This window comes from Oncorhynchus kisutch, linkage group LG6 (assembly GCF_002021735.2).
Source record: "Oncorhynchus kisutch isolate 150728-3 linkage group LG6, Okis_V2, whole genome shotgun sequence".
NCBI lineage: Eukaryota > Metazoa > Chordata > Actinopteri > Salmoniformes > Salmonidae > Oncorhynchus > Oncorhynchus kisutch.
The window spans coordinates 29,113,493-29,140,372 of record NC_034179.2 but is presented as its reverse complement, the minus strand read 5'-3'; the positions used below and the strand labels follow the sequence as shown (position 1 = coordinate 29,140,372).

At 44.7% G+C, this 26,880-nt stretch overlaps 2 protein-coding genes across 3 annotated transcripts in view; both read right to left on the bottom strand.

Moving 5' to 3' along the window:
- Positions 1 to 5,260: 5,260 nt before the first annotated feature.
- LOC109891780 (prolactin-releasing peptide receptor-like) lies at positions 5,261 to 6,412 on the bottom strand. Its single transcript, XM_020484263.1, has one exon. The coding sequence runs from the start codon at positions 6,410 to 6,412 to the stop codon at positions 5,261 to 5,263; it is 1,152 nt and encodes a 383-aa protein (XP_020339852.1).
- An 8,706-nt stretch (positions 6,413 to 15,118) lies between these two features.
- Positions 15,119 to 26,880, bottom strand: part of LOC109891779 (Down syndrome cell adhesion molecule-like protein 1 homolog) — a 90,359-nt gene continuing 78,597 nt past the window's right edge. For both annotated transcript variants that reach the window (XM_031826545.1, XM_031826546.1), the window contains exons 20-33: positions 24,978 to 25,117; positions 23,429 to 23,582; positions 22,586 to 22,703; positions 22,231 to 22,394; positions 21,903 to 22,001; positions 21,248 to 21,436; positions 20,746 to 21,033; positions 20,328 to 20,483; positions 20,113 to 20,143; positions 19,772 to 19,890; positions 19,371 to 19,523; positions 18,970 to 19,170; positions 18,473 to 18,790; positions 15,119 to 18,348 (exon numbers count right to left, since the gene is read on the bottom strand). In XM_031826545.1, the coding sequence (XP_031682405.1) occupies positions 17,912 to 18,348; positions 18,473 to 18,790; positions 18,970 to 19,170; positions 19,371 to 19,523; positions 19,772 to 19,890; positions 20,113 to 20,143; positions 20,328 to 20,483; positions 20,746 to 21,033; positions 21,248 to 21,436; positions 21,903 to 22,001; positions 22,231 to 22,394; positions 22,586 to 22,703; positions 23,429 to 23,582; positions 24,978 to 25,117 (2,567 nt within the window). In that variant the 3' untranslated portion in view covers positions 15,119 to 17,911. The remainder of the gene's footprint in view (positions 18,349 to 18,472; positions 18,791 to 18,969; positions 19,171 to 19,370; positions 19,524 to 19,771; positions 19,891 to 20,112; positions 20,144 to 20,327; positions 20,484 to 20,745; positions 21,034 to 21,247; positions 21,437 to 21,902; positions 22,002 to 22,230; positions 22,395 to 22,585; positions 22,704 to 23,428; positions 23,583 to 24,977; positions 25,118 to 26,880) is intronic.

Sequence of the window (26,880 nt, the reverse complement as noted above, 5' to 3'; positions counted from 1 at the left end):
ATTGTCTCTAGAAACATCGTTGAAACCAGGAGATGTCATTGCATGTGTGGGTGGTGGAACTAATAGGTTGGATAAGGTATAGTGAGCAGGACTAGAGGCTCTACAGTGAAATAAGCCAATAAACACTAACCAGAACAGCAATGGACAAGACATATTGACATTAAGGAGAGGCATGCTTAGTCGAGTGATCAAAAGGTTCCTGTGAGTGGAGAGGTTGGTTGGTGATTTAGACAGCTAGCCAGGGCATCGGTAGCAAGCTAGCATAGGATGGAGGTCTGTTGTTAGCCACCTCTTGCGTTCCGTCAGTAGATTAGTGGGGTTCCGTGTGGTAGAGGGGATTAATCCAAATCACACAACAACAACAAAAATAAAAACAATAGATATAGTTATAGAGGCCCAAGAAGAAAACATAATAATAATAATAAAAAATAAATAAATTGTCCGATTGTCTATTCAGATAGCAGCCGGTAAGACAGCTAACGGTTAGCAGGCCGCAGATGGGCGTTCAGGTAACGTCGCGACGGAGGAGCCAGCCGAATAACTCCTTCGGGTAGATAACGTCGGCAGTTCAGTTGTGAAGGCCCGGTGGGGCTCCGCGAAGGCAGTAAAACGGGTCCGGATAGGTGACTGCAGCCCAGGTGTGATTGATGGAACTCAGAAGTGATTGACGGAGCTTGCTAGCTCCGGAATAATTGATGTTTGCTCCGGAATCGACGAAGGCCGATAGTCACACGGATAGCAGCTAGCTAGCTGTGAGATCCGGGTATGAATGTCCAGAGAGCAGTCGAAATCCAGGGACATGGAGAGAAAAATTGGTCCGGTATGTTCCGTTCCGAGCCGCGCTGCGCCGTACAGAACTGGCGATAGATTTTCGAGCTAAAGGATAGCTGATGACCACAAACCGTGGTTAGCTGAATACTAACGATTTGCCAGTAAAGGAGCTAACTAGCTTCTGAACTAGCTTCTGGATTAGCTTCTGGCTAGTTTCAGGCTAGCTTCTTGGAGTTTCTGGCTAACTTCTTGGAGGATTACAGATCTGAGGTAAATAATACTTTTTTATAAATATACATTGGTGAGGCGGGTTGCAGGAGAGTGTTTTGAAGATGAGTTGATGGAAAATAAAAATAAAATGTATGTGAAAAAGTTGTAAATATATATATATACAGGACATATACAGGACACGACAAGACGAGGACAAAAGACGTCTGAACTGCTATGCCACCTTGGTAACTAATGTTACAAGAAATGTCAGGTGTGTCAAGTTCAAGTTAAATAAGTTTAATAAGAGTCTAAGCCTTTAGATGGCAATATCTACTAAACTAACATATGTCATTGTTTTAATATGTCCATAACATAAGATGGACCATTTAGCTATTTTACTTTGAGATTTAAGACCCTTGGAGGTATACCTCCCCCCTCCTCTCTCTCTCTCTAAAAAAAAAAGAATGATCTGTTGAAACATTGAATTTGGCCTTACTGCTACTTGCCCATAGGAGTGCTTTGAATAACACATTCATATATGGCAAAAAAAAGATAGTCCAAAAATGAATCTAAAGGAAGTATGGTTTGAGGTGTCTGAAATGCATCTGAGAGACATAGGAAAGCATCTGGGACAAAGACAAAGGTTACATGTGTAACTTTGGGTCCAAAAAAGCCTAGTCAAGTCTATTCATTTTCATATATGTTTTTACAGGACAGTGACAGGTGACCTTCTCAAGAGTCCTGTGAAGCTTGTTGGCGTTGTAGAGCAGAACGGACGATATATTTGTTTTTGTGAGAATCTCCGTTTATCTTAGTGGGGTCATATTAGTTTGTAACTCAAACCATTCGGATATAACAGAAGTTTGCATGAGAAAAACATTTAGTCGGCACACCGAAGGGAATGACTTCAGACGAGTCCTGTGAACCTTGTGGGCGTCATAGAGCAAAACATCCACATTCCATAGTAGGGTCACATTAGTTTTTTGCTCAAACCGTTCAGACTTTACAGACGTTTACAGGAGAAGAGGGGCTAATCCTGTTCTGAAAAACAGCGCTGTACCTCAGCTGACTTCCGCATCTTTGGTGGAAGACCAACATTGAGACGATTGAGATGCAGCCCATGCAAAGTCTCTGGCTTGATCAGACGGATTTTGATGAATTAAACTGTGATTAAAATAAGAATAAAACAGCGATTCCGTGTGGCCGCGGACATCGACCCTATAGGGTGGAGAGACAGTTGAGCTCCTAACAGACAGACAGACGGACCAGTATACTGATACGATAGTAGCGTAGATCCAGTCTCTTTAATTACACTGAACAAAAATATAAACGCAACATGTAAAGTGTTGGTCCCATGTTTCATGGGCTGAAATAAAACATACCAGAAATGTTCCATATGCACAAAAAGCTTATTTCTCTTACATTTTTGGCACAAATTTGTTTGCATCCCTGTTGGTGAGCATTTCTCCTTTGCTAAGATAATCCATCTATCTGACAGGTGTGGCATATCAAGAACTTGATTAAACAGCCTGATCATTACATAGGCGCATCTTGTGCTGGGGATAATAAAAGGCCACTCTAAAATGTTCCAATGCCACAGATATCTGAAGTTTTGAGGGAGCGTGCAATTGGCATACTGACTGCAGGAATGTCCACCAGATCTGTTACCAGAGAATTGAATGTTAATTTCTCTACCAATGTCGTTTTATTGAATTTGGCAGTACAACCAACCGGCCACACAACCGCAGACCATGTGCAATGCGTAGTATTTTATCTATGGCAATTTGAATCCACGGAGATACCGTGACGAGATCCTGAGGCCGCCATCACCTCATGTTTCAGCATGATAATGCTGTCATCAAGGAAAAGGGTGGCTACTTTGAAGAATCACAAATATAACATATATTTTGATTTGTTTAACACTTTTTTGGTTACTACATTATTCCATGTGTTATTTCATAGTTTTGATGTCTCACTATTATTCTACAATGTAGAAAATAGTCAAAATAAAGAAACACCCTTGAATGATTAGATGTGTCCAAACTTTTGACTGGTACTGTGTATGTTTGTTTGTGTGTGCGTGTTTACCATTGCCCAGGCTCTTGAGGGCTCTTCAGGGCTGATGAGCCTGGTCCTCCTCTGTGTTGAGTTGAGGCTGAGGAGCTGTCTGTCTGCGCATTCCTCTCCTCTCCTCGCTGTTTCCTTCCCTGCTAATTACTAATACAGATGCACCCGTGCCTTGTTTATCACTCAAAATACAGAAAGTGCTTCTATGCAGCTTGGCATGAAATAGAATCTGTATTATTACAGGATAAAATTGTAATGTCTACACAACACAATACATGACTCCTGGATTCTATTCATGTCTATCAGTGTTTCCTGCAGTCAGCAGATGAGATTACTTTTTCAGTCTTTAGCACATGGTCATCCATTATAGTGGAAAGATGTACACAATCAAATCACAGTTGGGAAACCCTAGCTCAATCTTTGCCAAATCACACATAGGACCTATCGTATTTAGCATTTTCACCACAGTAAGTGTAAATATTGTAGTCTGGAGGAGCTTATAGGGCATGTAAGGAGGTTACATAAAGATTCGCAACAGCCTCCTACATTTTCTGGATTTATCAATAATCCATGAAATATAACAGAGCTCTAAGTTCTTCTTGCGGTTGGCACTTTAAGAGGCTAACACTGTTACTGTACATCCCTGCTAGGGACTGATAGTCAGCAGAGGGAGCAGACAGCACTGCAGATCTATACTTTACTTTCAGTTGTGCTTTCATCAGCCTGCATGACCTTTGACGTCTGAGAATTCTTCCCAGTTTCTGACACGAGAATGCTCTTTAGAGGGCCTTTTCTCACCCCTGTGAGGGGCTAGTGCATTAGGCAGCCCTGTCAGATGTTATTCAGAGAGGAACAAGGGGGAGAATATAACATGTCACATAGAGTTCACACGGTTGAACTTAATATCAGTCATGATTGATAAACAAAGCATGGGCTGTGACCCTGGGATATCAACGCTGGTGATTACTCAACGTTGGATTTTGTGTTTGGTGCTCAAACTAACAGAACCTTCTGCAGTACCACAAGACACAGGAAACCAGAACGACACCGCATGTAGACTGTATCACAAGGGCATAGAAAACGGATATGGAGATTTGCAGGTAACATGAGAGATGGATGTGCGTGTGTGTGTGTGTGTGTGCATGCTTGCGAGTGTGTGCATGTGTGTGTGTTTGTGTACATGTGGTAGCGTAGTCGTGAGGTGTGGAAATATAGTAAAAGAGAGGACCCTTTGTGTATACAAGTTGAGAGACACAGCTGGGAGTTTCAACATAATACCAGGATTATCCAGGTGCTCACCTGACCTGTGTTTTCATTCAACATCATTTCTATGAATCCTCCCAGTTCCTGGGCTCCATACAGGGACAATGGTTGTCACAGAACACTGACTAAAACTGCTCGACCCACACAGGTGTCTTTGCTTCTAGTCCAGACCACAGCAACTACCGGATAGGAAAAGTCAATATCATTGGGGAGGAAACCTGTTTATTCACAGTTTGGTACATCTATGATATACAAGTAAGCTTGAACAAGTAATGGTGAACTACTATACAGGCGCCTCCCTTTTCCAACTATTCTTGCAGATGTATGAGGTAAAACTATACGCCATAATACACTGACACTATATCATACACATTAAATGTTACTTGACAGAATCACGTGTAAAGATCATTTTGAATTATGTACAGTATGCTGTGGGAGATAACTGTGACAAACATGCAGAGTGACAATCTAGATAATCAGCATACACACTCACAGGTGAGGCAGAATATGAGTGCTGTACAGCTGACAACTTGAGAGGAAGAGAGAATGTGACAGAAAGAGAGAAACAGAGAGGCATATACAGAGACCTCCGTGCCACCCTTGTTCGCTCATCATCCATTGGCCATAATCTCATTTGAGGGATTGGTAGTGTGCGCCTTCAGGGGAGCTGGAGGACATTAAAACAAGCATCAAAACAACACTGGCCTCAGGTAGGACTCTGAGTACTATGGTGCTATAGACTTTTCACAGAACGCTTAGAGAGAGTGTAGCTAACTGAATTACTGAGAGGTGAGAACCCGGGAGAGGGTCATGGAGAGAAGCATTAGGGAGATGGCTGTGGAGGCAAACCTGAAGTCAAATCAACAGCAGTACCACCTTTAACCTCTCGCAACATCACCTTATCCTGAGCCCTGTCCTCTCTGAGTGTGGAGAGTGAGTGTCTCATCTTTTAGAAGGAGTTGTCAGCGTTGGTCTGTGGCCCTTCCTGCTCCTCTCTGATAGGCTGATCAGACACCATGCTGAGACAGGTGTTAGTGTTGTGCTGTAATGCATGCTGGGAGAGCAGGCTGCTCTGGCGGCCCCGCCCTGTCAGGGGTCTCAGGTAGTCGCGGAGGCGCAAGCGTACCTTGCTGTGCAGCGAGGCGTAGATGAAGGGGTTGTAGCAGGCAGAGCTCATGGCCAGCAGGTGGCAGCACACCTGCAGCAGGTTGACGTGGCGTTTGCCCACCAGAAGGAAGTCCTGGTCCAGGTCCAGTAGCAGGTTGAGTACCTGCAAGGGCAGCCAGCAGAAGGCGAAGGAGAGCACAGACAGTACCAGCAAAGAGAAGGTCTTCCTCTTCGTCCTATTCCAGCGATGCAGGCTGTGGGAGGGCGCCCCAGGGAGACAGCGCTGACGGAGCTGGGCTGTAATGCCGCAGTAGGCCACACTGACCGACAGCAGGGGAAGCAGGTAGGAGGTGAGCAGGATGAAGCAGGAGTAGAGCAGCCTCAGGTGGTCTGAGTCTGGCCAGAACTCCTCACACACCACCAGCTCTAACCCACTGGGACGCAGGTCCAAGTAGCGGGTGTGGAGGGAAGGAGGAGTTGCCAGAAGCAGGGACAGAAGCCACATCCCCACCGCCAGCGCCCCACACCCCCTCAGGGAGATCCTCCTCCTCACAGGGTGAACCACCACCACATAGCGGTCCACAGCGATGGCCGTGAGGGACAGCACAGAGACAAAGACGGTGGAGGTCTGCAGCAGGGGGACCAGGTGGCAGAGCGGCCGGCCAAACAGCCAGCCCTCGGACTCGAAGGCGTAGGAGGCGGTCAGAGGGACACAGCTCAGACACATGAGCAGGTCGCCTGCAGCCAGGTTCCCTATGAAGAAGTTGGTGGCGTTGTGGAGTTTCTTGTCAGCCAGGATGCATGCTAGTAGGAGGGAGTTGCCCACGCAGGCCACGGCCACCAGGAGGCAGTAGAGTGGGATGAACAGAGGGCGGTAGCTCAGCAGTAACTGCAGACCTGAGAACAACTCTACTGGGTCACTGCGGTTCAGAGGAGGTACTGCCAGGCTGGCATTGGAGGATTCCCCCACAGACCTCTCCAACACTGGCTCCATCTCTAACCAGAACTGGTCAATAGAATGGAGATACACACAGCTGTGTGTGAGTGTTTTCAGCCAATCACTGATTTACAATTTGAGAGTTTTTGTTGCAGTACAATAGTAAAAAACTAAAGGTGGGTTGAAGCTTTCTGAAATTAAAAAACAGAAATATGCATGTAAAGAAATAGAGCAAAGAGCACTATCTATTTTCCTCAATGAGACTCCAGTAACTGTTTGATGATTTTTATGGAAATCCTACTATTCAGCATAAGATAATTTCCTAGGAAAGTGATACAACAATATTGGATAAAAACAGCAGTACACAGTTCCATTACTCAAGTGCAATATGGGCAAACGCCAATCTCTTTAACATAGTAATTTGAATTCCTGTTGATTATCCCAGGTAGCGCAACAGCTGTGTCCAATCAAACATACAACAGAACTGCTGGTATTTTAGTTTGATAATCTGGGATTATATAGCTGGTGGAACTGTCCACTGGCTATTTCTGATAATAATTATTTGAACTGATAAATAGACTTTAAATACATTCCCAATCTATGCCGTTTTCTATTCCAGTGACTGGAATTCTGTTCTATTCTGTTCCATCTATCATTATCTCTATAAAACAAAACACATTTTTGTAGAGACAATCAGAAGTTTAGAGTATTTGCAGTAAATGAGAGTGTACAGTACCTGTGCAGAGGTTTGCGATCCTGTAGTGTAGAGATGAGTGTTCTGTGTTCTCCTCTCTCAGCTCTCTCCCTGATGGCTCCTCTCTGTCTGTCTGTTTGTCTGCCTGCCTGCCTGTATGTCTGCCTGCCTGTATGTCTGTTCATCTGTCTGTCCGTCCGTCAGTCTGTCCATCCATTCAACCTGTCAGTCCTTCCCTCTCTTCTACTTGGCTTTGATCTGCGCAGTGTTCTCAAACCTGGAGCAGCTGCCTCCCTCCACTCTGAGTGGGTGTCTGTGTGTGAGAGTGGGTGTCTGTGTGAGTGCTTGGGTGTCTGTGTGTGAGTGTGTGAACTGTGTGCTCTCCACTTACTGCTCTCTCTGTCTAACCTCATCAGTGTGCTATCGACACACACCTCATATTACCTGCAAATGTCTATATCCATTTTCTATGTGTCTTTCTGTGTCTTGTTTATGGTAGGTTTCTGTCTTTCTGGTATGCTTTATGTACAGTTCACACACACACACACACACACACACACACACACACACACACACACACACACACACACACACACACACACACACACACACACACACACACACACACACACACACACACACACACACAAAATATGTGAAAATCCACACAGCTCCCCACTGTTGTCCATCTCTGTTGCATTTCCTGGTAGAGATAGTGCATTTGGAAAGTATTCAGACCCCTTGACTTTTTCCACATTTTATTACTTTACAGCCTTGCTCTAAAATTGATTAAATAAAAAACATTCCCTCATCAATCTACACACAATACCCCATAGTGATAAGCAAAAACAGGTTTTTATAAATGTTTGCAAATGTATTTAAAAAAATAAAAAATACCTTATTCACATAAGTATTCAGACCCTTTGCAATGAGACTCGAAAAACCTTCCAACAGGACAATGACCCTAAGCACACAGCCAAGACAACGCAGGAATGGCTTTGGGACAAGTCTCTGAATGTCCTTGAGCGACCCAGCCAGAACCCAATCGAACATCTCTGGACAGACCTGAAAATACCTGTGCAGCAACACTCTCTATCCAACCTGACAGAGCTTGAGAGGATATGCAGAGAAGAATGGGAGAAACTCCCCAAACACAGGTGTGCCAAGCATGTATCGTCATACCCAAGAAGACTGAAGGCTGTATAATGTCTGCCAAAGGTGCTTCAACAAAGCACTGAGTAAAGGGTCTGAATGGCCACGAAGGAACTTGTCCTGAACATCTCTAAAACTATTTGGGAAAAATCATTCCCTAAGCTCTAGACCTCATCTGAATCTGGTAATGAATAGTGTGGCTGTTGAACAAGGTGAGGAGACTAAATGACTGTAGACTGTAAACTGTCATGGTCAAAACACAAAGATGCAATGGTTGTAAAGATGAGGTGAGGTGCAGTGCCTTCGGAAAGTATTCAGACTTTTTCAACATTTTGTTACATTACAGCCTTATACAAAAATGTATTTAAAAAAACATTTCCTCAGCAATCTACTCAAAATACCCCACAGTGACAAAGCGGAAACATGCTCTTAGAAATGTCTGCAAATTAAAAAACAAAAAAATGTAACTAAGTATTCAGACCCATTGCTATGACATTCGAAATTGAGCTCGGGTGCATCCGTTTTCCATTGATCATCCTTGAGATGTTTCTATAACTTCATTGGAGACCATCTGTGGTAAATTCAATTGATTGGACATGATTTGGAAAGTCACACAAATGTCTATATAAGGTCCCACAGTTGACAGTGCATGTCAGAGCAAAAACAGGATGCGATGTTCTATAAATAGATGTTAAATGTTAAATAATAATAAATGTTTCAAATTATAAAAAAGTAACCATGGCTGTTCTTGCGTTATTGAAAGACATTGAAAACTGTGCATTTAGAAGGGAGAGAGTTTTCAGAGACCAGAATGACTTTTTTGCACATGATGATCCATGGCTTATAAATCGCTATCGTCTCCCAAGAAATTTTCTGTTCGACTTGTGCACGGAATTAGCCCCTAATCTGGAAAGGAAGACACGTTGTAATCGTGCCATACCCATATCTGTCCAAGTACTGTCCACCCTAGGATTCCTTGCTACTGGGACACTCCAGAGGGAAATTAATGACAGGTCGGCTATATCACAGCCATCATTCAGCTACACCCTGCCACAAGTGATCGAGGCGATTCTAAAAGTATTGTCCATGAGATACATTATTAGTTCCCCATTTACAACCGACGAACAGGCACGCGTCAAAGCAGAGTTTGTCCGCTCATTTAATTTCCCAGGGGTCATAGGTACAGTTGACTGCAAGCATATTGCCTTACGCGCTCTGTCTGTAGATGAACATGTACAGTTGAAGTCGGAAGTTTACATACACCTTAGCCAAATACATTTAATCTCAGTTTTCACAATTCCTGACATTTAATCCTAGTATAAATTCCCTGTCTTAGGTCAGTCAGGATCACCACTTTATTTTAAGAATGTGAAATGTCAGAATAATAGTAGAGAGAATGCTTTATTTCAGCTTTTATTTCTTTCATCACATTCCCAGTGGGTCAGAAGTTTACATACACTCAATTAGTATTTGGTAGCATTGTCCTTAAATTGTTTAACTTGGGTCAAACGTTTTGGGTAGCCTTCCACAAGCTTCCCACAATAAGTTGGATGAATTTTGGCCCATTCCTCCTGACAGAGCTGGTGTACCGGAGTCAGGTTTGTAGGCCTCCTTGCTCATACATGCTTTTTCAGTTCTGCCCACAAATGTTCTATAGGACAGAGGTCAGGGCTTTGTGATGGCCACTCCAATACCTTGACTTTGTTGTCCTTAAGCCATTCTGCCACAACTTTGGAAGTATGCTTGGGGTCATTGTCCATTTGGAAGACCCATTTGCGACCAAGCCTTAACTTCCTGACTGATGTCTTGAGATGTTGCTTCAATATATCCACATAATTATCCTGCCTCATGATGCCATCTATTTTGTGAAGTGCACCAGTCCCTCCTGCAGCAAAGCACTCCCACAACATGATGCTGCCACCCCCGTGCTTCACAGTTGGGATGGTGTTCTTCGGCTCGCAAGCCTCCCCCTTTTTCTCCAAACATAACAATGGTCATTATGGCCAAACAGTTCTATTTTTGTTTCATCAGACCAGAGGACATTTCTCCAAAAAGTACAATCTTTGTCCCCATATGCAGTTGCAAAAAACTCGCTCACCATGGTAGCCTGTGAACGCATTTTCCTTTTCAAGTATATTATTGTTTGATTGCACCCTCCACTTTTTTCCATTATCAATATTACGTTACAGTGGTGGAAAAGTACCCAATTGTCATACTTGAGTAAAAGTAAAGATAACTTAATAGAAAATGACTCAAGTGAATGTCTTCCAGTAAAATACTACTTGAGTAAAAGTCTACAAGTATTTCGTTTTAAATATACTTAAGTACCAAAAGTACATGCTAAAATATACTGAAGTATCAAGAGTGAAAGTATACATAATTTCAGATTCCTTATATTAAGCAAACCAGACAGCACCATTTTCTTGTTTTCATTTTATTTATGGATAGCCAGGGGCACACTCCAACACTCAGACATAATTTACAAATGAAGCATGTGTGTTTAGTGAGTCAGTCAGATCAGAGGCAGTAGAGATGCCAGGGATGTTCTCTTGATGAGTGTGAATCGGACCATCTTTCTGTCCTGCTAAGCATTCAAAATGTAACTAGTACTTTTGGGTGTCAGGGAAAATGTATGTGGTAAAAAGTACATTTGTTTTCTTTAGGATTGTAGTGAAGTAAAAGTTGTCAAAACTAGAAATAGTAATGAACAGATAAGTGGTACTTTAAAGTATTTTTTCGTAAGTGCTTTACACCACTCTATGCAACCTATTCTATTTCATTGAGACCACACATACTGAATTCGCAAGCCCAGCTAGGAGAGGAAAGGTGAAATTAAAGCAGCAAATTCTGAGTGGAGGAATAATACGAATACGATGTGCTTTCAATACAAAAGGTAGGCTAACCGTTTCCAAATAATCTGCAGGACAACACAAATATTTTCATCCCAAAGTAATCTGTCTGATCGCTTGCTTCCACCTGCAGCATGAAAAATTCCAACCGTGCCGCAATGATCTCTGTCGGGATCTAGAGGGAAGACAGCCTGCTACTTTACCTGCTACTGCCTAGTGCAGTATATTGTATTGTCAGTAAAAACATTTTTTTTATACAGCATAGCGCAAGTGATTTGTGATTATGGAAACTCATATACAGTGGGGCAAAAAAGTATTTAGTCAGCCACCAATTGTGCAAGTTCTCCCACTTAAAAAGATGAGAGAGGCCTGTAATGTTCATCATAGGTACACTTCAACTATGACAGATAAAATGAGAAAGAAAATCCAGAAAACCACATTGTAGGATTTTTTATGAATTTATTTGCAAATTATGGTGGAAAATAAGTATTTGGTCACTTACAAACAAGCAAGATTTGTGGCTATCACAGACCTGTAACTTCTTCTTTAAGAGGCTCCTCTGTCCTCCACTCGTTACCTGTATTAATGGCACCTGTTTGAACTTGTTATCAGTATAAAAGACACCTGTCCACAACCTCAAACAGTCACACTCCAAACTACACTATGGCCAAGACCAAAGAGCTGCCAAAGGACACCAGAAACAAAATTGTAGACCTGCACCAGGCTGGGAAGACTGAATCTGCAATAGGTTAGCAGCTTGGTTTGAAGAAATCAACTGTGGGAGCAATTATTAGGAAATGGAAGACATACAAGACCACTGATAATCTCCTCGATCTGGGGCTCAACGCAAGATCTCACCCCGTGGGGTCAAAATGATCACAAGAACGGTGAGCAAAAATCCCAGAACCACACGGGGGGACCTAGTGAATGACCTGCAGAGAGCTGGGACCAAAGTAACAAAGCCTACCATCAGTAACACACTACGCCGCCAGGGACTCAAATCCTGCAGTGCCAGACGTGTCCCCTTGCTTAAGCCAGTACATGTCCAGGCCCGTCTGAAGTTTGCTAGAGTGCATTTGGATGATCCAGAAGAAGATTGGGAGAATGTCATATGGTCAGATGAAACCAAAATATAACTTTTTGGTAAAAACTCAACTCGTCATGTTTGGAGGACAAAGAATGCTGAGTTGCATCCAAAGAACACCATACCTACTGTGAAGCATGGGGGTGGAAACATCATGCTTTGGGGCTGTTTTTCTGCAAAGGGACCAGGACGACTGATCCATGTAAACGACTGATCCGTGTAAAGGAAAGAATGAATGAGGCCATGTATCGTGCGATTTTGAGTGAAAACCTCCTTCCATCAGCAAGGGCATTGAAGATGAAACGTGGCTGGGTCTTTCAGCATGACAATGATCCCAAACACACCGCCCGGGCAACGAAGGAGTGGCTTCATAAGAAGCATTTCAAGGTCCTGGAGTGGCCTAGCCAGTCTCCAGATCTCAACCCCATAGAAAATCTTTGGAGGGAGTTGAAAGTCCGTGTTGCCCAGCAACAGCCCCAAAACATCACTGCTCTAGAGGAGATTTGCATGGAGGAATGGGCCAAAATACCAGCAACAGTGTGTGAAAACCTTGTGAAGACTTACAGAAACCGTTTGACCTCTGTCATTGCCAACAAAGGGTATATAACAAAGTATTGAGATAAACTTTTGTTATTGACCAAATACTTATTTTCCACCATAATTTGCAAATTAATTAATTAAAAATCCTACAATGTGATTTTCTGGAAAATAAATTCTCATTTTGTCTGTCATAGTTGAAGTGTACCTATGATGAAAATTACAGGCCTCTCTCATCTTTTTTAAGTGGGAGAACATGCACGATTGGTGGCTGACTAAATACTTTGTTGCCCCACTGTAATATATATCTATACACAGTACCAGTCAAACGTTTGCACACACCTACTCATTCCAGGGTTTTTCTTTATTTTTACTATTTTCTACATTGTAGCATAACAGTGACAATGACCCAACACACCTCCAGGCTGTGTAAGGACTATTTGATCAAGAAAGAGAGTGATGGAGTGCAACATCAGATGACCTGGCCTCCACAACCACCTGACCTCAAGCCAATTGAGATGGTTTGGGAAGATTTGGACCGCAAAATGAAAGAAAAGCAGCCAACAAGTGCTCAGCATATGTAAGAAAAAGCATTCCAGGTGAATCCGGTTGAGAGAATGCAAAGAGTGTGCAAAGCTGTCATCAAGGCAAAGGGTGGCTACTTTGAAGAATCTCAAATATAAAATATATTTGGATTTGTTGTTACTACATGATTCCATATGTTTTATTTTATGGTTTTGATGTCTTCCCCATTATTGTACAATGTGGAAAATAGTCCAAATAAAGCAAAACCCTTGAATGAGAAGGTGAGTCCAAACTTTTGACTGGTACTGTATATACTATACCGTCAAAAGGATCGGGGCTGGACCAAAAACATCTGGGGCTCAAGCCCCGGAAGCCCCAATGACGCAAATGTAATAGTTTAATTCACAAATGTAACTTGTATTTCATGATTTGAAAGAGAATTAAATGAATATTGCATTCAGTTTAAAAATGCAATTTAAATGTAATTAATATTCAAATTCAATATTTATATATTCAGTTTCAATATGGTAAATATTGCATTCATTGTCTGTGTATCAAGTTTACAAACTAACATGCAAACAATTTCTATTGGCACTGAAATCACATAAAAGTTAGTTATCTTGGTGACCTAAACCAGGGGACTAGGCTACCCTCAATAAACCCCGTTTCCATTGCCACTAGAAATGACAAATTATGTAATGTTGCTAGGTAGCCAATATGTGACTGCAGCTGGTTTTGCTAATTTTGAAGAATTTACCCTGCTGTAACTAACGTTAACGTTACCGTTACCGTTACCCCATACTCCCCCCAGTTCCAGCCAGACTCGGAGCCATGTATTTAGCTTGCCCATTCCAGCTATGTTAGCTAACCAAGCAAACCAGATGACAGAATTTATATGATATAGCTACAGTAGCTAGCCTGCTTTCAATACGACCTGGTCAGCTAAAATGCCTGCTAGCTCACATTAGCTAGCTTGTTTCAACTCTGATTTGGTAGCTAGCATTTGAGAGCTGACTGTTCTCATAAATGTGTATTGTGTAGTGCAAAAATGAATGCAGCTATGGTGGTAATTTGTGTCATGTCTGACTACTGCAGTACTGCTTGTCCATGTGCTAGCTAACAGCAACAAGCCCAGACGAGCTAGCTAAACGTGAGCGTCCAGCAGTGATCTGCTTGGTGGTTGCATAGTAACGTCGTCACCAGGCCAAATTATAATCGAGCTGGGACTAGTTGTGAAACTGGGACTAGTTGTGAAACTGGGACTAGTTGTGAAACTGGGACTAGTTGTGAAACTGGGCTGTACAGGCCCGGATTTCTCTCGACCCAGCTCAATTTGAATATTCCTTTCCACCCAGCTCGAATTTGGCCCAAATATTGCCCTAATTTTAGGTGGCAGTGTAAACGAGGTTTATAGAGGGCATCATTGATCAAAAATCAATAAATGCTGTCTTTGGTTGATAGATTGGATGGTAAGAAGGGCATAATGGAGTTTATCCAGAGACAGATCCTGTCAAATATCTCAGGTCATGTAGTCACACCATAGATGTAATATCATTCATACATTGAATGTGATTATTGATTGATGATAGCTTGATGGACCCAGGCTGACACTAGATAAGCCTAATACAATTATGAGAGCCTGATTGTGGGTTGTAGCATGATTCCCCCTATTACCAGAATTAAGATGTGGAAGCCAGAAGTTTATGGTATGAATTCAACAAGTAAAAACAATAACACGCTAAATGACTTTTCCATTAGAATGTATTATTCCTATTGATGCTTTTTTATTTTCATTCTGGTATAATTATTATCCATCTTGATCATTCTTTGGTTCCAGTTCTGATTTCAGTTCCCTACAGTAACAGTATGTGGCAGTGTATCAAGCAACGTTTAATTAAGAATGACAGAAACCATGGTGTATAGAAAGATAGCTTTATTGCACAAGGTGTTAGAATACTATTTTTGTTTGTTTTTCATTTAATTTAATAGAAAATTTTATTTTAAACACAAGCAATTGCTATTAGAAGCAACTCAAACGAATGTTTGGAATCACCTCAACATTTTTTTTCTTCAAATTTAAAATTTTAGTACATTTCTTTCCCTCGCCTTTTCCCTTTTACCAAGCATGCAATGTCATTTTTGAGGATGAACAAAGTACAAAAAAATTATAATAAAAAAATGTGAATTTGGAACACCAAAAGATCTTTAACAAATGATAAAAATGCAACAACTTAGTATCAAAAACATAAAGGGAATAGAGAAGAATGACTACATTTGTTGCCCGTTGCGGAAATCAATGTTTATCAAATCAATGTTGTTTTAAATTTGGAGTTGGGGCATGATTCAACCCTGATCTGTGCCCTGTTTTATTCTGACGAAAATAGCTCTTCATACAAAACTGTTTTATGTACAAGAGTTAACCTATAAACAACACCGACAAAGGTATTGGCGGTGGGTCCAGTACTGTATGCCCAAGGTGGGAGGGAGTTGAATAGGGAGAGCCAGTTGGGCGTGGCAGGTTTTCCTGACCCAGTCCAGTATATACACAGTTTCTGTGTGTGTGACCTAAAGAGCTAGGAGTCCCTGATTTCACTTGGCTAAAACTGGCCAAAGATGTAGGTGTGTCATACTTCAGTACTGTTTGGCCTCTGGAATCACTTTTTTTTTTAAACAACAAAAAAACAGAAACAAGTAAAAAGGAACATATTCAATCAAAATGAACATATGGACGTAATCCAAAAACAAAAGAAATGACAAAACACTAGAATGGCGATGCTTCAATAGACATTCCAACAGGTTCCGGTGTTGATGTAGCCTACACGTAGTAGCACAAAATGGAGCTGGGGATGAGGATGGACATGGCTATTGGGGATGGAGAAAGAAGTGGGAAATATACAGTACTTAAGACAGGGCAGCATCAGATATGCCAATAGACCACTGACCACATCATCCTTTCATATTCAAACTGAACACCCCGATTGGCTGGCAACGTCTCTCTGATAAACTAGACAGTTCACTTACTTCACATGATTATCCTCCTTGGTGCCTTGGCTGACATTTTGTATTGGAGGGAGGGAGGCAGTAATACATGGGCTGAGAGGTTGATAAAGGTTACAGGGCTACTGGTGTGTACTACTCTGTGTAGTAGCTAACTGTGTGATACAGTAGCCGTGCTCTGATACCTGACTTCTGCTCCACTCACAGTGACCCTATAACCCCACTGGTACCACAGGTCAAAGGCCCATACCTGAGGCCCTGAGAGGTCACGGCCCTTCTTTACTCAAGTAACAGGTGAACGAAAGCAGAGAATTTATAGACAACAGTGTAGGTCGCCTTGGTTACACCCATCTTTAAAGGAAATGATTTGGCTTCTGAAAAGTAAGTATACCAACCAATCACTGACAACCTCATGAGATACCAACTAATAGGGGGCTTTGAGATGGAGACTTCCTGTATGGAAGTCACTTCCTTCCTCTCAGCCAGTCTACATACAGTAACATACAGAAAACCCTCTATATACACATGCTCCTCCCTCTTCATAATACTCTTCTATTCTTTACCCCTCTTTCATTTTCACTGCCCTTCACATGATTGAGCGATTGTCTCCTTATATTTTTTTTAACATTTAAATGGTTGTATATTTTTATTCTTTGCCATAATTTTCACTTAAATGACATGATATACTTATATAGAAATATATATGCGAAATCTTTAAAATACCAAATATTCTACATTTGTTAGTATTGCGAGAGCCCTGATGTTTTTAATTCATTGCTGGGTCATTTGGGTTGTCATGTTTCGGTCAAAAGCTATCGGATACTGTTGAGTTGGAAGGAGGAGGGTGTTTGAGGAAATATCAACAATAAATGTGCTAAAATACAAACTCAATTTTCTGAGTGAGGTGAACCTGAAACCCTTCCTTATGGAATCCAGACAGAGAGAGTAACTGCAAATGGAGAGTGAGACTGGACATTGAGACATAGAGTAAGACAAGACTATAGGGGATAAAACTGGTAGTCCTGCAGGAGCTTCTGCTCAAACCTTGGAGGGAAGCATAATGTGTGTGAGGGTATGATGAACACTGATTTTTAGCCCAGCCTCTGCTATCATTGACTTCATCAGCACGAGCAGTGAGCTTTCACCGTTCAGCTCCTCAGTAATACTCAATGATTTGACCTTGGAGAACAGCTCTAGGTCTTCCTGTGTGTGTGTGTGTGTGTATATATGTGTGTGTGTGTATATATATGTGTGTGTGTGTGTGTGTGTATATGTGTGTGTGTGTGTATATATGTGTGTGTATATATATGTGTGTGTGTGTGTGTGTGTGTGTGTGTGTGTGTGTGTGTGTGTGTGTGTGTGTGTGTGTGTGTGTGTGCATCACCAGACACACATATTGAGCAGCGTGACATCAGGCTAGAAGTGATAGTTAGTAGGAGATAGTAGTTTGTTTTATACAGGTCCAGGTGAGCATGAATCAGGCAGGTTACAATGGTCTCTGGTCATTCCTGGGAGGCAGAATCTAAAGTCTGAATAAAGACTAATCACGCTACTGGGTAATTAGATGTTAGCTAGCAGTTAGCTGGGGACACCTGCTGCACTGCACTGCATGCCCTCGCTGACCTGATGTGTAGAACACTGGTGTGGGGCTGGGTGTGGGCCGGGGCCGGGCCAGACAGGAGTGTTTAGTCTTTGAGAGAGAGAAGGGGGGCTAGTAGCTACACCAGTGTGTAAGACTTAGAGTAGGCCCCAACCCCTTGCTTCTGCAGTCTGCCCAGCGCTGAGGAGCTATTCTCTAGCAGTGAGTCTCTGGAGCCCCCCATCTTTGTGCTGGAGCCAGTGGGGTTGCTGCTGGTGCTGGAAGTGGAGGCTGTGGCTGCAGGGTTGGAGCAGGGCATGGTGAGAGTCCTCTGGGGCAGGGTGGCAGTGCCTGAGCTCACGCCCAGACTGCCCAACCCAGAGTGGCCTAGCGTCAGGGCCTGTTGCTTGGACGGGTCCAGAGTCATATGACGTCCTTGGGTGTGGTACGCCCGCTGTGCCAGGCTGCGGATGGAGGCCTCCCTGGGCGGGACCGCAGGGCATGGGTCATGCAGTTCTGCCTGCTTCCGGAAGAAAGGATCCGTCTTCATGTAGAGCGGGAGGTTGCAGAATTCACCTAGCAACGAGGACAGAACAGAGAGAGGGAGGGGCTTAGAGACCTGTTGAGATGTACATAAAACAGCCTGTGGCAGAGTATAATGTGGTGCACTGTGCCAGACAGGGTGGCTCTCTGTACTCACTCTTGTTGGCACGGTGGGGGATGGGCACAGCAACGTTGGTAGGTCTGCCGCGGTCGTAGTCCTGGGGTTTGGGTGGCGAGGCGGTGAAGCGGCACAGGCCTGTCTCGGATGGGGTGCTGAGTGATGTCATGCTGTCGGCCGGGTCGTTGGTGCCTGTGGTCATCTGGTCAGAGGAGCTGTCGGAGATGAAGCACTCTGTGATGGTGAACTTGGCATGCTGCAGGTGCTCCTCCAGTTTGGCGTGTTCGTAGGCCCGCGCCAGCTCCTCATACGTAGACGACGCACTCTCTGTGGACACCATGCTGTTACGACCCTTGTCTGGAAAAACAATAAATGCCATATCATATTAGAACAATGCAATATGAAGTTTGCATACAGTACAGCTGTGCCAGTAGGCCTTTCAAGGTATCCTACAGGTCTGGTTTGGGGATGTAAAAGATAGATGTGTTAATGATGGGTCTTTAGTGGTGTTGTTGCCAGGGCGGTGCGGTACCCACCAGTATCCTGGGACAGGCTGGCGCTGTAGCTGTCACTCTCGGTAGCGGTGATGCCGTGGGAGCCCATGGTGCGCCAGTCAGAGGTCAGAGTCCTTGCGGAGGCTGTTGATTGGCTCTGGCCCGGCCTGCTCAGGGTCCACTGGCTGGAGTAGCGGTTTCTGGAGCTGTGGGCTGACTTCACACACTTCCTCGACACTGGATCTGAGACAAAGAGAGAATAGGAGGAGGAAGGTGAGAGGATAGAACTCACTCACAGGGTACTATTCATAACACTTATAATACTTTTGGGTGTAAGCATGTACAAACATTTTGGATGTCAGCTCAAGTTAACTCCTACACATTACACTGTAACAAGACATATTTCCATACTATGCACATCTTAGTGTATGTGAAGTACTCACTGGTTCCAGGGCGGATGTCTGACATGTCAATCAAGGGCCCTGTGTTCTGGATGAGGGCAGGATGGTGCAGAGACACACCCGTGCAGAAGCTCTGTGGATTCACTGATTGGCTGAACTCTGTGTCTGTCACTGGGGCCACTGCCTTGTCCTCACCTATTGGATGTAAGAGATGAGGAAAACATATTATGACAGTTGTTAAAAAATATCTGTGATAAACAATTAATCTCCCTTGTCAGATGTTCTCCTCATGGGCTGATTGTAACTCACACTCTACCAACACGTATTTAGTAAGTTGAGAGAAATAATTTGATTGGTTAGTTAGTGTACTGTAACTAAAGGCTATTTAATTGGACAATATTCAGTCTGATCGATCTGATTAGCTGCAGTGTGTCCATACTGACCTATCTGCTTGATGCCCTCCTTGTCCTCGATGAGCAGCTGGACACGAGGGATGTCAATGTGGAGCCGAGGGCCCTGGGGAGGACCCTTCACTGGGGTGTCCATGCTGCGGTTGTTCTTACTGCTCAACACACAAAACAAGACACACACTTAGACTGGATCCACTGTCACATCAGCAGTACTTACATAGTGTACATGTATACATATATAACAGGAGTATATTGGTGATACTTTATAAGAGTTTACTGGGACTTGCAGGTATATTCAAAGATCCATCAAGATCCCCTGGAAAATGACACATCCATAACCACAGGCACCAATCAATCTAGAGTATTATCCTTACCTGATAAGCATCTCTGCAAGGCTCTTAGCATCTGTGAAAGCAAACACAAATATCTTTATTAGATTATAATGGATCATCATGTGGATTAGGCAAATTATTTTGACGTGTTACCTTTAGTGCTTCTCAGTTATTTACTAATTTACTTATGGCTCTTCCTCTCTGTTCTCCCCTCCCCCTCTTCCCTCTCTTTCCCCCTCCTTCCCTTTGTTTCTCACCTCTGAGTCGTTTGAGTCTCTTCTCCTTGCGTTTCTTGCGGATGATGAAGAGCAGGGCGACGCCCAGGGTGACCAGGATGACAGGAGAACCGATGGAGAACAGCTTCTTCACATCATCTCTGTCCTCATGGGCCGAGCTTATAGGAGGGATGGTACCTGGGAGGGAGAGAAGGGGTGAGAGGGAAAGTGAGAGGGAGGGAAAGGGGGTCAGAGGTAGATTAAAGGACTGCTTTTACCACCACTTTCAAGCCCACTCACATTCTACTCCTCCTTCTCTCCCTTTTTTGGTCCCCCTCCTTATCCCCTTCTCTTTGATGACTGTAATTAGCTCTGAATAAGAGAGTCTGCTAAAATGTACATGAAAATGTCAAAGCAGCAAGTGAGAGCAGTTATCTGGTAGAAACAGGAAGTGACTCACTGCCGTCATAGTCTGTGGTGGCAAACTGGGAGCTTTGGTTCCCACAGCCGGCGCTATTACAGGCCTTCATCTTCAGCTCGTACCAGGTGGCCTCCCGCAGCTCGCTGAGGAATAGCTGGGCCGTGGCGTTGGCCTTCAGGCTCTGCCAGGCCCACGTGCCCTTGGGCCGGAAGTCCAACAGCAGAGCGGTGATGGGGCAGCCGCCGCTGGTCCAGCCCTGCAGGTTGAGCCCCGCGTGGGTGGAGTTGATGTGGGTGAGCAGGGGCTGCTCCTTGTTGAACACGGGCTCTGCAGGAGAAGAGGAGAGACAGGGAGATTGTCAGACTGGCGGTAACTGAAGTTAGTGTGTTAGAGTAGGGATGTAGTTTATGTGAGGTAAAACACACGATGTGAGGTAAAATATAAAATCATGCTGTGTTAAAATTAAACTATTTCTGCTCCTTCCTCCGCTACACCCTCTCTCACTTTCCCCCCTTCCCCTTGATCTTTCCTTTTCCCTCACCTCGTCCGTGGGTCTTAGCCTCGATGATCTCAGAGATGCGTCCTGAGCCCACACTGTTCTTGGCTGCCAGTTTGACCTTGTACCAGGTCCCACAGCGCAGGTTGTCCAGCCTGAAGGAACGCTCACTGGAACTGATGAACACATCCCTCCACTCCTCTGTGTTGTCCACTGAGTACTGCAGGACGAAACCTGAGGACACACAGGGATACACTACAGAATCATTTAAGCATTTCTTTATAATCTGCCGAATATACAAATAAACCATTTAAAAAACAATGAAATACTGTAAATATCTATCAATTATAATATCGTCCCAGTTCAATTATTAAAGCCATATTACACAACCTGCACATACTCCACTGAGGCAAAATCAGGTCAGCTCTAACGGCTGTTACACCCCTTGAACACCAGGGGGAGATAAAGGATTTAGAATGCCCTCAGTGATACAGTACCTTCTTTTGCTAGTATATCAGACATTAGGAGCTAAAAGTTAACACATTGACGGGAACCGAGAAAATTACACAAAAAGGTAAAAGGCTATATCAATATTATTTATATTTTTAGAGGAATTATCTCTCAGTGAGATACAGCAGGTAAAGAACTCTCCTCAGACTGATCCTAATGCACTAAGGCCCAGGGGGAGGGAGTGGTGTACCTCTGATGGAGCTACCTCCGTTGTCCCCAGGGATCCAGGCCAGGGTGATGGAAGAGGTGGAGGTGGTGGAGACGGTCAGACGGGGCTGGTCTGGAGGAACTGAACATCCAGAGAGAGAACACAGTCAGACACAGTTAGAGTCAATCAGCACCACAGAGACCAGGCACAAACAGCACACAGTTACAGTGAGCAGATTGAGGGACCAGATAGAGAGATACGATACACACACAGTCAGCGGAACACCCAGAAACCAGCTGAGACAACCCCAGAAGGTCCTCAGAACTCGCCCCACCCATACACTCAACCAGCCCAGCGTATCCCAGCTCACCTTGCACCAGTAGGTTTACTATGATGGTGTCAAAGCCCAGGGTGTTGGTGGCCGTGCACGTGTAGTACCCAGAATCCTCAGCTTTGACGGAACGTAACACCAGAGTACCGTTGGACAGGATCTGACGCTGCCCGTCCACAGTCACAGGGATAGTCGAGTCCTCACTGAGACACACACACAGAGGATCCCAGTTAGATCATAATACAGCAACCTCACACCTCTATGGTAGACTTAACCCTGACCTGAACCTTATCTTCCAAAACCCAGCATTGGCACCAAGTCTAAAGTTTCTCCTAGCATTGATTGTGAGTTCCCCACTTTACTTCCATTGAGGATGAGTTAGGAGTGTTCTGACCTGTCTTTGGTCCATTTGATGGTGGGGGTGGGTTCTCCCACTGAGCTGCAGGGCAGACGGACCTCCTTCACCCAGGGAGTAGTCACTGTGCCCCCGAACGACAGGATCTTAGCTGGGGCTGCAGATAGAGGGCAGGTGACACAGGTTAAACTGGGATGTCACATATATATACACACACACACACACACACACTGAATGTGCTCACGTACACATGCACATTCACACACTTAAGCACCCAGGTACATTTACAGCCAGACAAACACTCTAACCTCCCTGCTCTGTTTTCACTTTCTTGATGTGTAAACATCTTTCTCTAGTGTTTGCTGAGTGATCCTGGTATTGTGTAGGTTAGCATGGAGGGTTTCCTTTTACCCACTGTTATGAGAGCAGAGCAGAGCATTGGAGTGCCCCCCCCCCTCCTATCCCTCCGTCTCGCTCAGTCCATCCATGCTCCATAGATTCTCCCCAGTATTGATCCCTGTCCACCCCCCTCCCTAAGGGCCAGTTTACTGGGTAGGCCCTGTTCATCACCACATAATTAACAACAGTGTTTCCTGCTACACCGCCAGCCCTCAATCAATACTACAGCTGTCAGTCAATAGAGAGAGAGAGAGAGAGAGAGAGAGAGGAAGAACTTGGGATAGAGAGGGAGAGAGGGAGAGAGAAGAGAGAAAGAAAGACAAGAGAGAGGAGAAAGGTACAGAGAGACAGATGAAAGCCCTCTGTGTAAGACAGACTATTTCTGAAATTCTTCTTCCTCTATTTTCTTCTTCTCTTTTTAAATAACCTTTACACAAATCCCTCCATCCCTCCTCAATTACCCCTCGCCCCCTCCTCCCTTACCTTTCCCAGCAGGCTCCACGGTGACCTTTTCGCTGATGTTGCCGCGGCCAGCAGTTGTCACGGCGGAGGCCCAGATGAGGTACTGTTTACCGCGGGTCAGATGGGTGATCCTGTAGAACAACATCTCTGGGTTGGCCTCATACTCACTGGGAGCCTGGAGGAGAGAGATACAGGTCCGATTATTAACACTGTGTAATACCATGGTATAATGGTACAGTAGCACTTTGGAGGGGCTGCTTGGCATCTATGGTCTAATGGCATGAGGGAAGCCCAGATGACTTGAAAGAGAACTAAGGAGTTTAGAACTAAGGAGTATAACTCATGCATGTATGCAGGCATCCAACACACACACACACAGCCATGTTTACTTGAACATGGCTTTAGTATCCAGTGTCTCTCACACACACACACACACACACACACACACACACACACACACACACACACACACACACACACACACACACACACACACACACACACACACACACACACACACACACACACACACACACACACACACACACACATGCACCACCTCCCTCATCTGTTCACCACTCAATACCCATCTTCACCTCTTTTTCCATTTGCCTCATTTACCTTTTTCTCTCTTTCTCTCTCCCTCCCTATCTCAGCCTCTACCCAGGCTTGCTGGAGAGCAGGGTGGGTATGACAGAGGGATAGAGAGAAGAAGGGAGGGGAGGAGGGAGAAGGGGTGAATGCGGGGCTCTGGGGGGGTGAGTAACAGGAACATTAGAACATTCCTCCAGCGTGGAGGCAGCAGTGTCGTGGTGATCCAGGGAGTGATACAGAGAGATAATGAAAAGAGGAACAAAAGCACTCTCATCTCTGTGTGACTGATACCCTGCTCTGCTCCTCCCTCCCTCGTCTCCCTCCCCCGTCTCCCTCCTCTTCTCCATGCTCATTTACATGGTACTCATCCACATAGGGTGAGGATTTGTGAATGATAAGAAAGTGGAATTCTTCCATGATAGCAGGATTTTATTGGATCGTGTGTGTGTGGTCTGAATGTGTGCCACCAGAAAATTAGTGTGTGTGTGTGTGTATGTGTGTGTGAGAGAGAGAGAATAATGTAGATGTGTGAAAACTGCATAGCTCGTGCAGACCTGTGTATGTGAGAGCTCCTGATGCTGCAGTGGGCATGTGTGAGCTTGTTCTCTGCTTCATTTGCATATCTACGTCTCATCACGTTGCCAAGACAACCTCATCTGTTCATCTGGGAGGGCAGGAAATAAAGCGACGGTGCAAACACAGTGAGATAGAGACACACCCAAACACACACACACACACACACACACACACACACACACACACACACACACACACACACACACACACACACACACACACACACACACACACACACACACACACACACACACTGAGTGTTGGTTACTAATGAATTCCATCAAGTGCTATATCATGCATTCACATCATGTCCTGTCATTAGGGCCTTAATTCTCTGCCTCTCCAATACCTGTAACTGCGCCTCCCCCATCCCATACTCAGCCCTCTTAGTGGTACTTACAGGCTGTCCGGAGCCTGGGCTGGAGCAGTAGATGGTGTACTTGCGGATGACACCATTGGGTTTAAGGGGGGGTAGCCAGGACACGACCACACTGTTGGGAGATGAGGGCACGGCTTTGATACCAGCTGGAGGACCTGGGACTGGAGAGGATACACAACACATAGACAGGTCAGCAGAGCTGTGTGTGTGTGTGTGTGTGTGTGTGTGTGTGTGTGTGTGTGTGTGTGTGTGTGTGTGTGTGTGTGTGTGTGTGTGTGTGTGTGTGTGTGTGTGTGTGTGTGTGTGTGTGTGTGTGTGTGTGTGTGTGTGTGTGTGTGTGTGTGTGAGTGTGTGTGTATGTGTATGTGTGTGTGTGTGAGTGTGTATGTGTATCTGTGTGTATGTGTATCTGTGTGTGTGTGTGTGTGTGTGAGTGTGTGTGTGTGTGTATGTGTGTGTGTGTGAGTGTGTGTGCGTGCGTGTGCGTGTGTGTGTGCGTGTGTGTGACTGGGTACTAAAGCCATGTTCAAGTAAACACGGCTGTGTGCAGGGCCGTGGCTATTTCCGTGCGCGTGGGTGTTAAAGCCGTGTTAAAGTGAGCAGGATAGTTTGCAGATTGCCAGTCTCATCCTGTGCTGTAAGCCGCTCTAGGAGGACTTGGAGGAGGTCCCCTGGGGAGAGGCCAGGCCCGGGCCAGAACAGGGCCAGCGGTGACATATGTTCACTCAGACACCGTGGTCAGCAGTTCTGCTCTCCTCGCTCTGCTCTGACACCCTACAGTCTAACTCTCTAACCCCTAAACAGATTAACACACACCAGGCTGCTCCTCATGCTCACTGCATGGCCACTTGACTGAGATGCCCAAAGAGCCTTATAACTCTATCGGTCATCAACAACATAAAGCCTCAATACTCTCCCACTGTCCACACATACAGAACACTGGACTTTATTCTAAGAACACAACCCGTTCATCAGATAGAAATGCATGGGTCTCCCTGGGTTACAAGGGACAGGGTTCAAATGAATACTGTGAGGCTACACTACATTAGACCTTTCTCCATGTACTGTACTGTACAACAGGACCTAAAGCACAAAGATTAAGGACCTACCCAACCCTAGATAGAGATCAGTAGCATTATGTGACCTGATGCACTTGACCCTGCTGGATCCTTTTACGGATTATAGTGAAGAGGGAGGACTGTTAGAGAGATCCAGGACCCCCTATCTCCTCCCTCTCTATCCCACCCAGGGCAGCCTGCTCCCCCCAGTAATCCTGCTCTGTCTCTCTGGGCCCCCTCCATCTCCTGGGGCTCCATCTCAACCACATTATGGCAGGAATAACACCAGGGACATGAGAGGGGAGGGGAGGGAGTGAGGGAGGAGAGGGTTAGGGGCAGCCCCAAGGGGAGATGAGAGGGGGGATGGGGTGGGTTATAGGAGAAATGCATAATTATCATAACTGGGCCTTCATGTCAGAATGGGAGGGGGGGCGGGTTAAGCTCCATCTGCTGCCCAAAATCTGCACGTTCCCAGTCCAGACTGTCTGATCCACTGTCAGACAACCCAGTGATGAGGAGTCATATACAGTCACCTACAGTACACTACTGCTGAACAACTAGCTACATCTAACCATGGTCTTAACCATCACCATGACTATGCATCCCAAACCACAGCTACCAAAAGCCTTCAGAGAGAAAGGTACAACCTCAGCCTCCCAAAGAGCCTCAAATACCATGGACCAGCAAAGAAGAGCATGTGGCACAGGAGGGATAACATAGATAAAGTCTAAGGCACCACCAAGGCTAAAACAATATATATAGGAAGTACTACAAAGAGTTAACAAAGCATCTAGTAAAGCAGGGCAAACTGAGGAGGGCTAACATGTCTCTTGTCCTCCATCAATCAACCCATTTTTTCTTTCTTT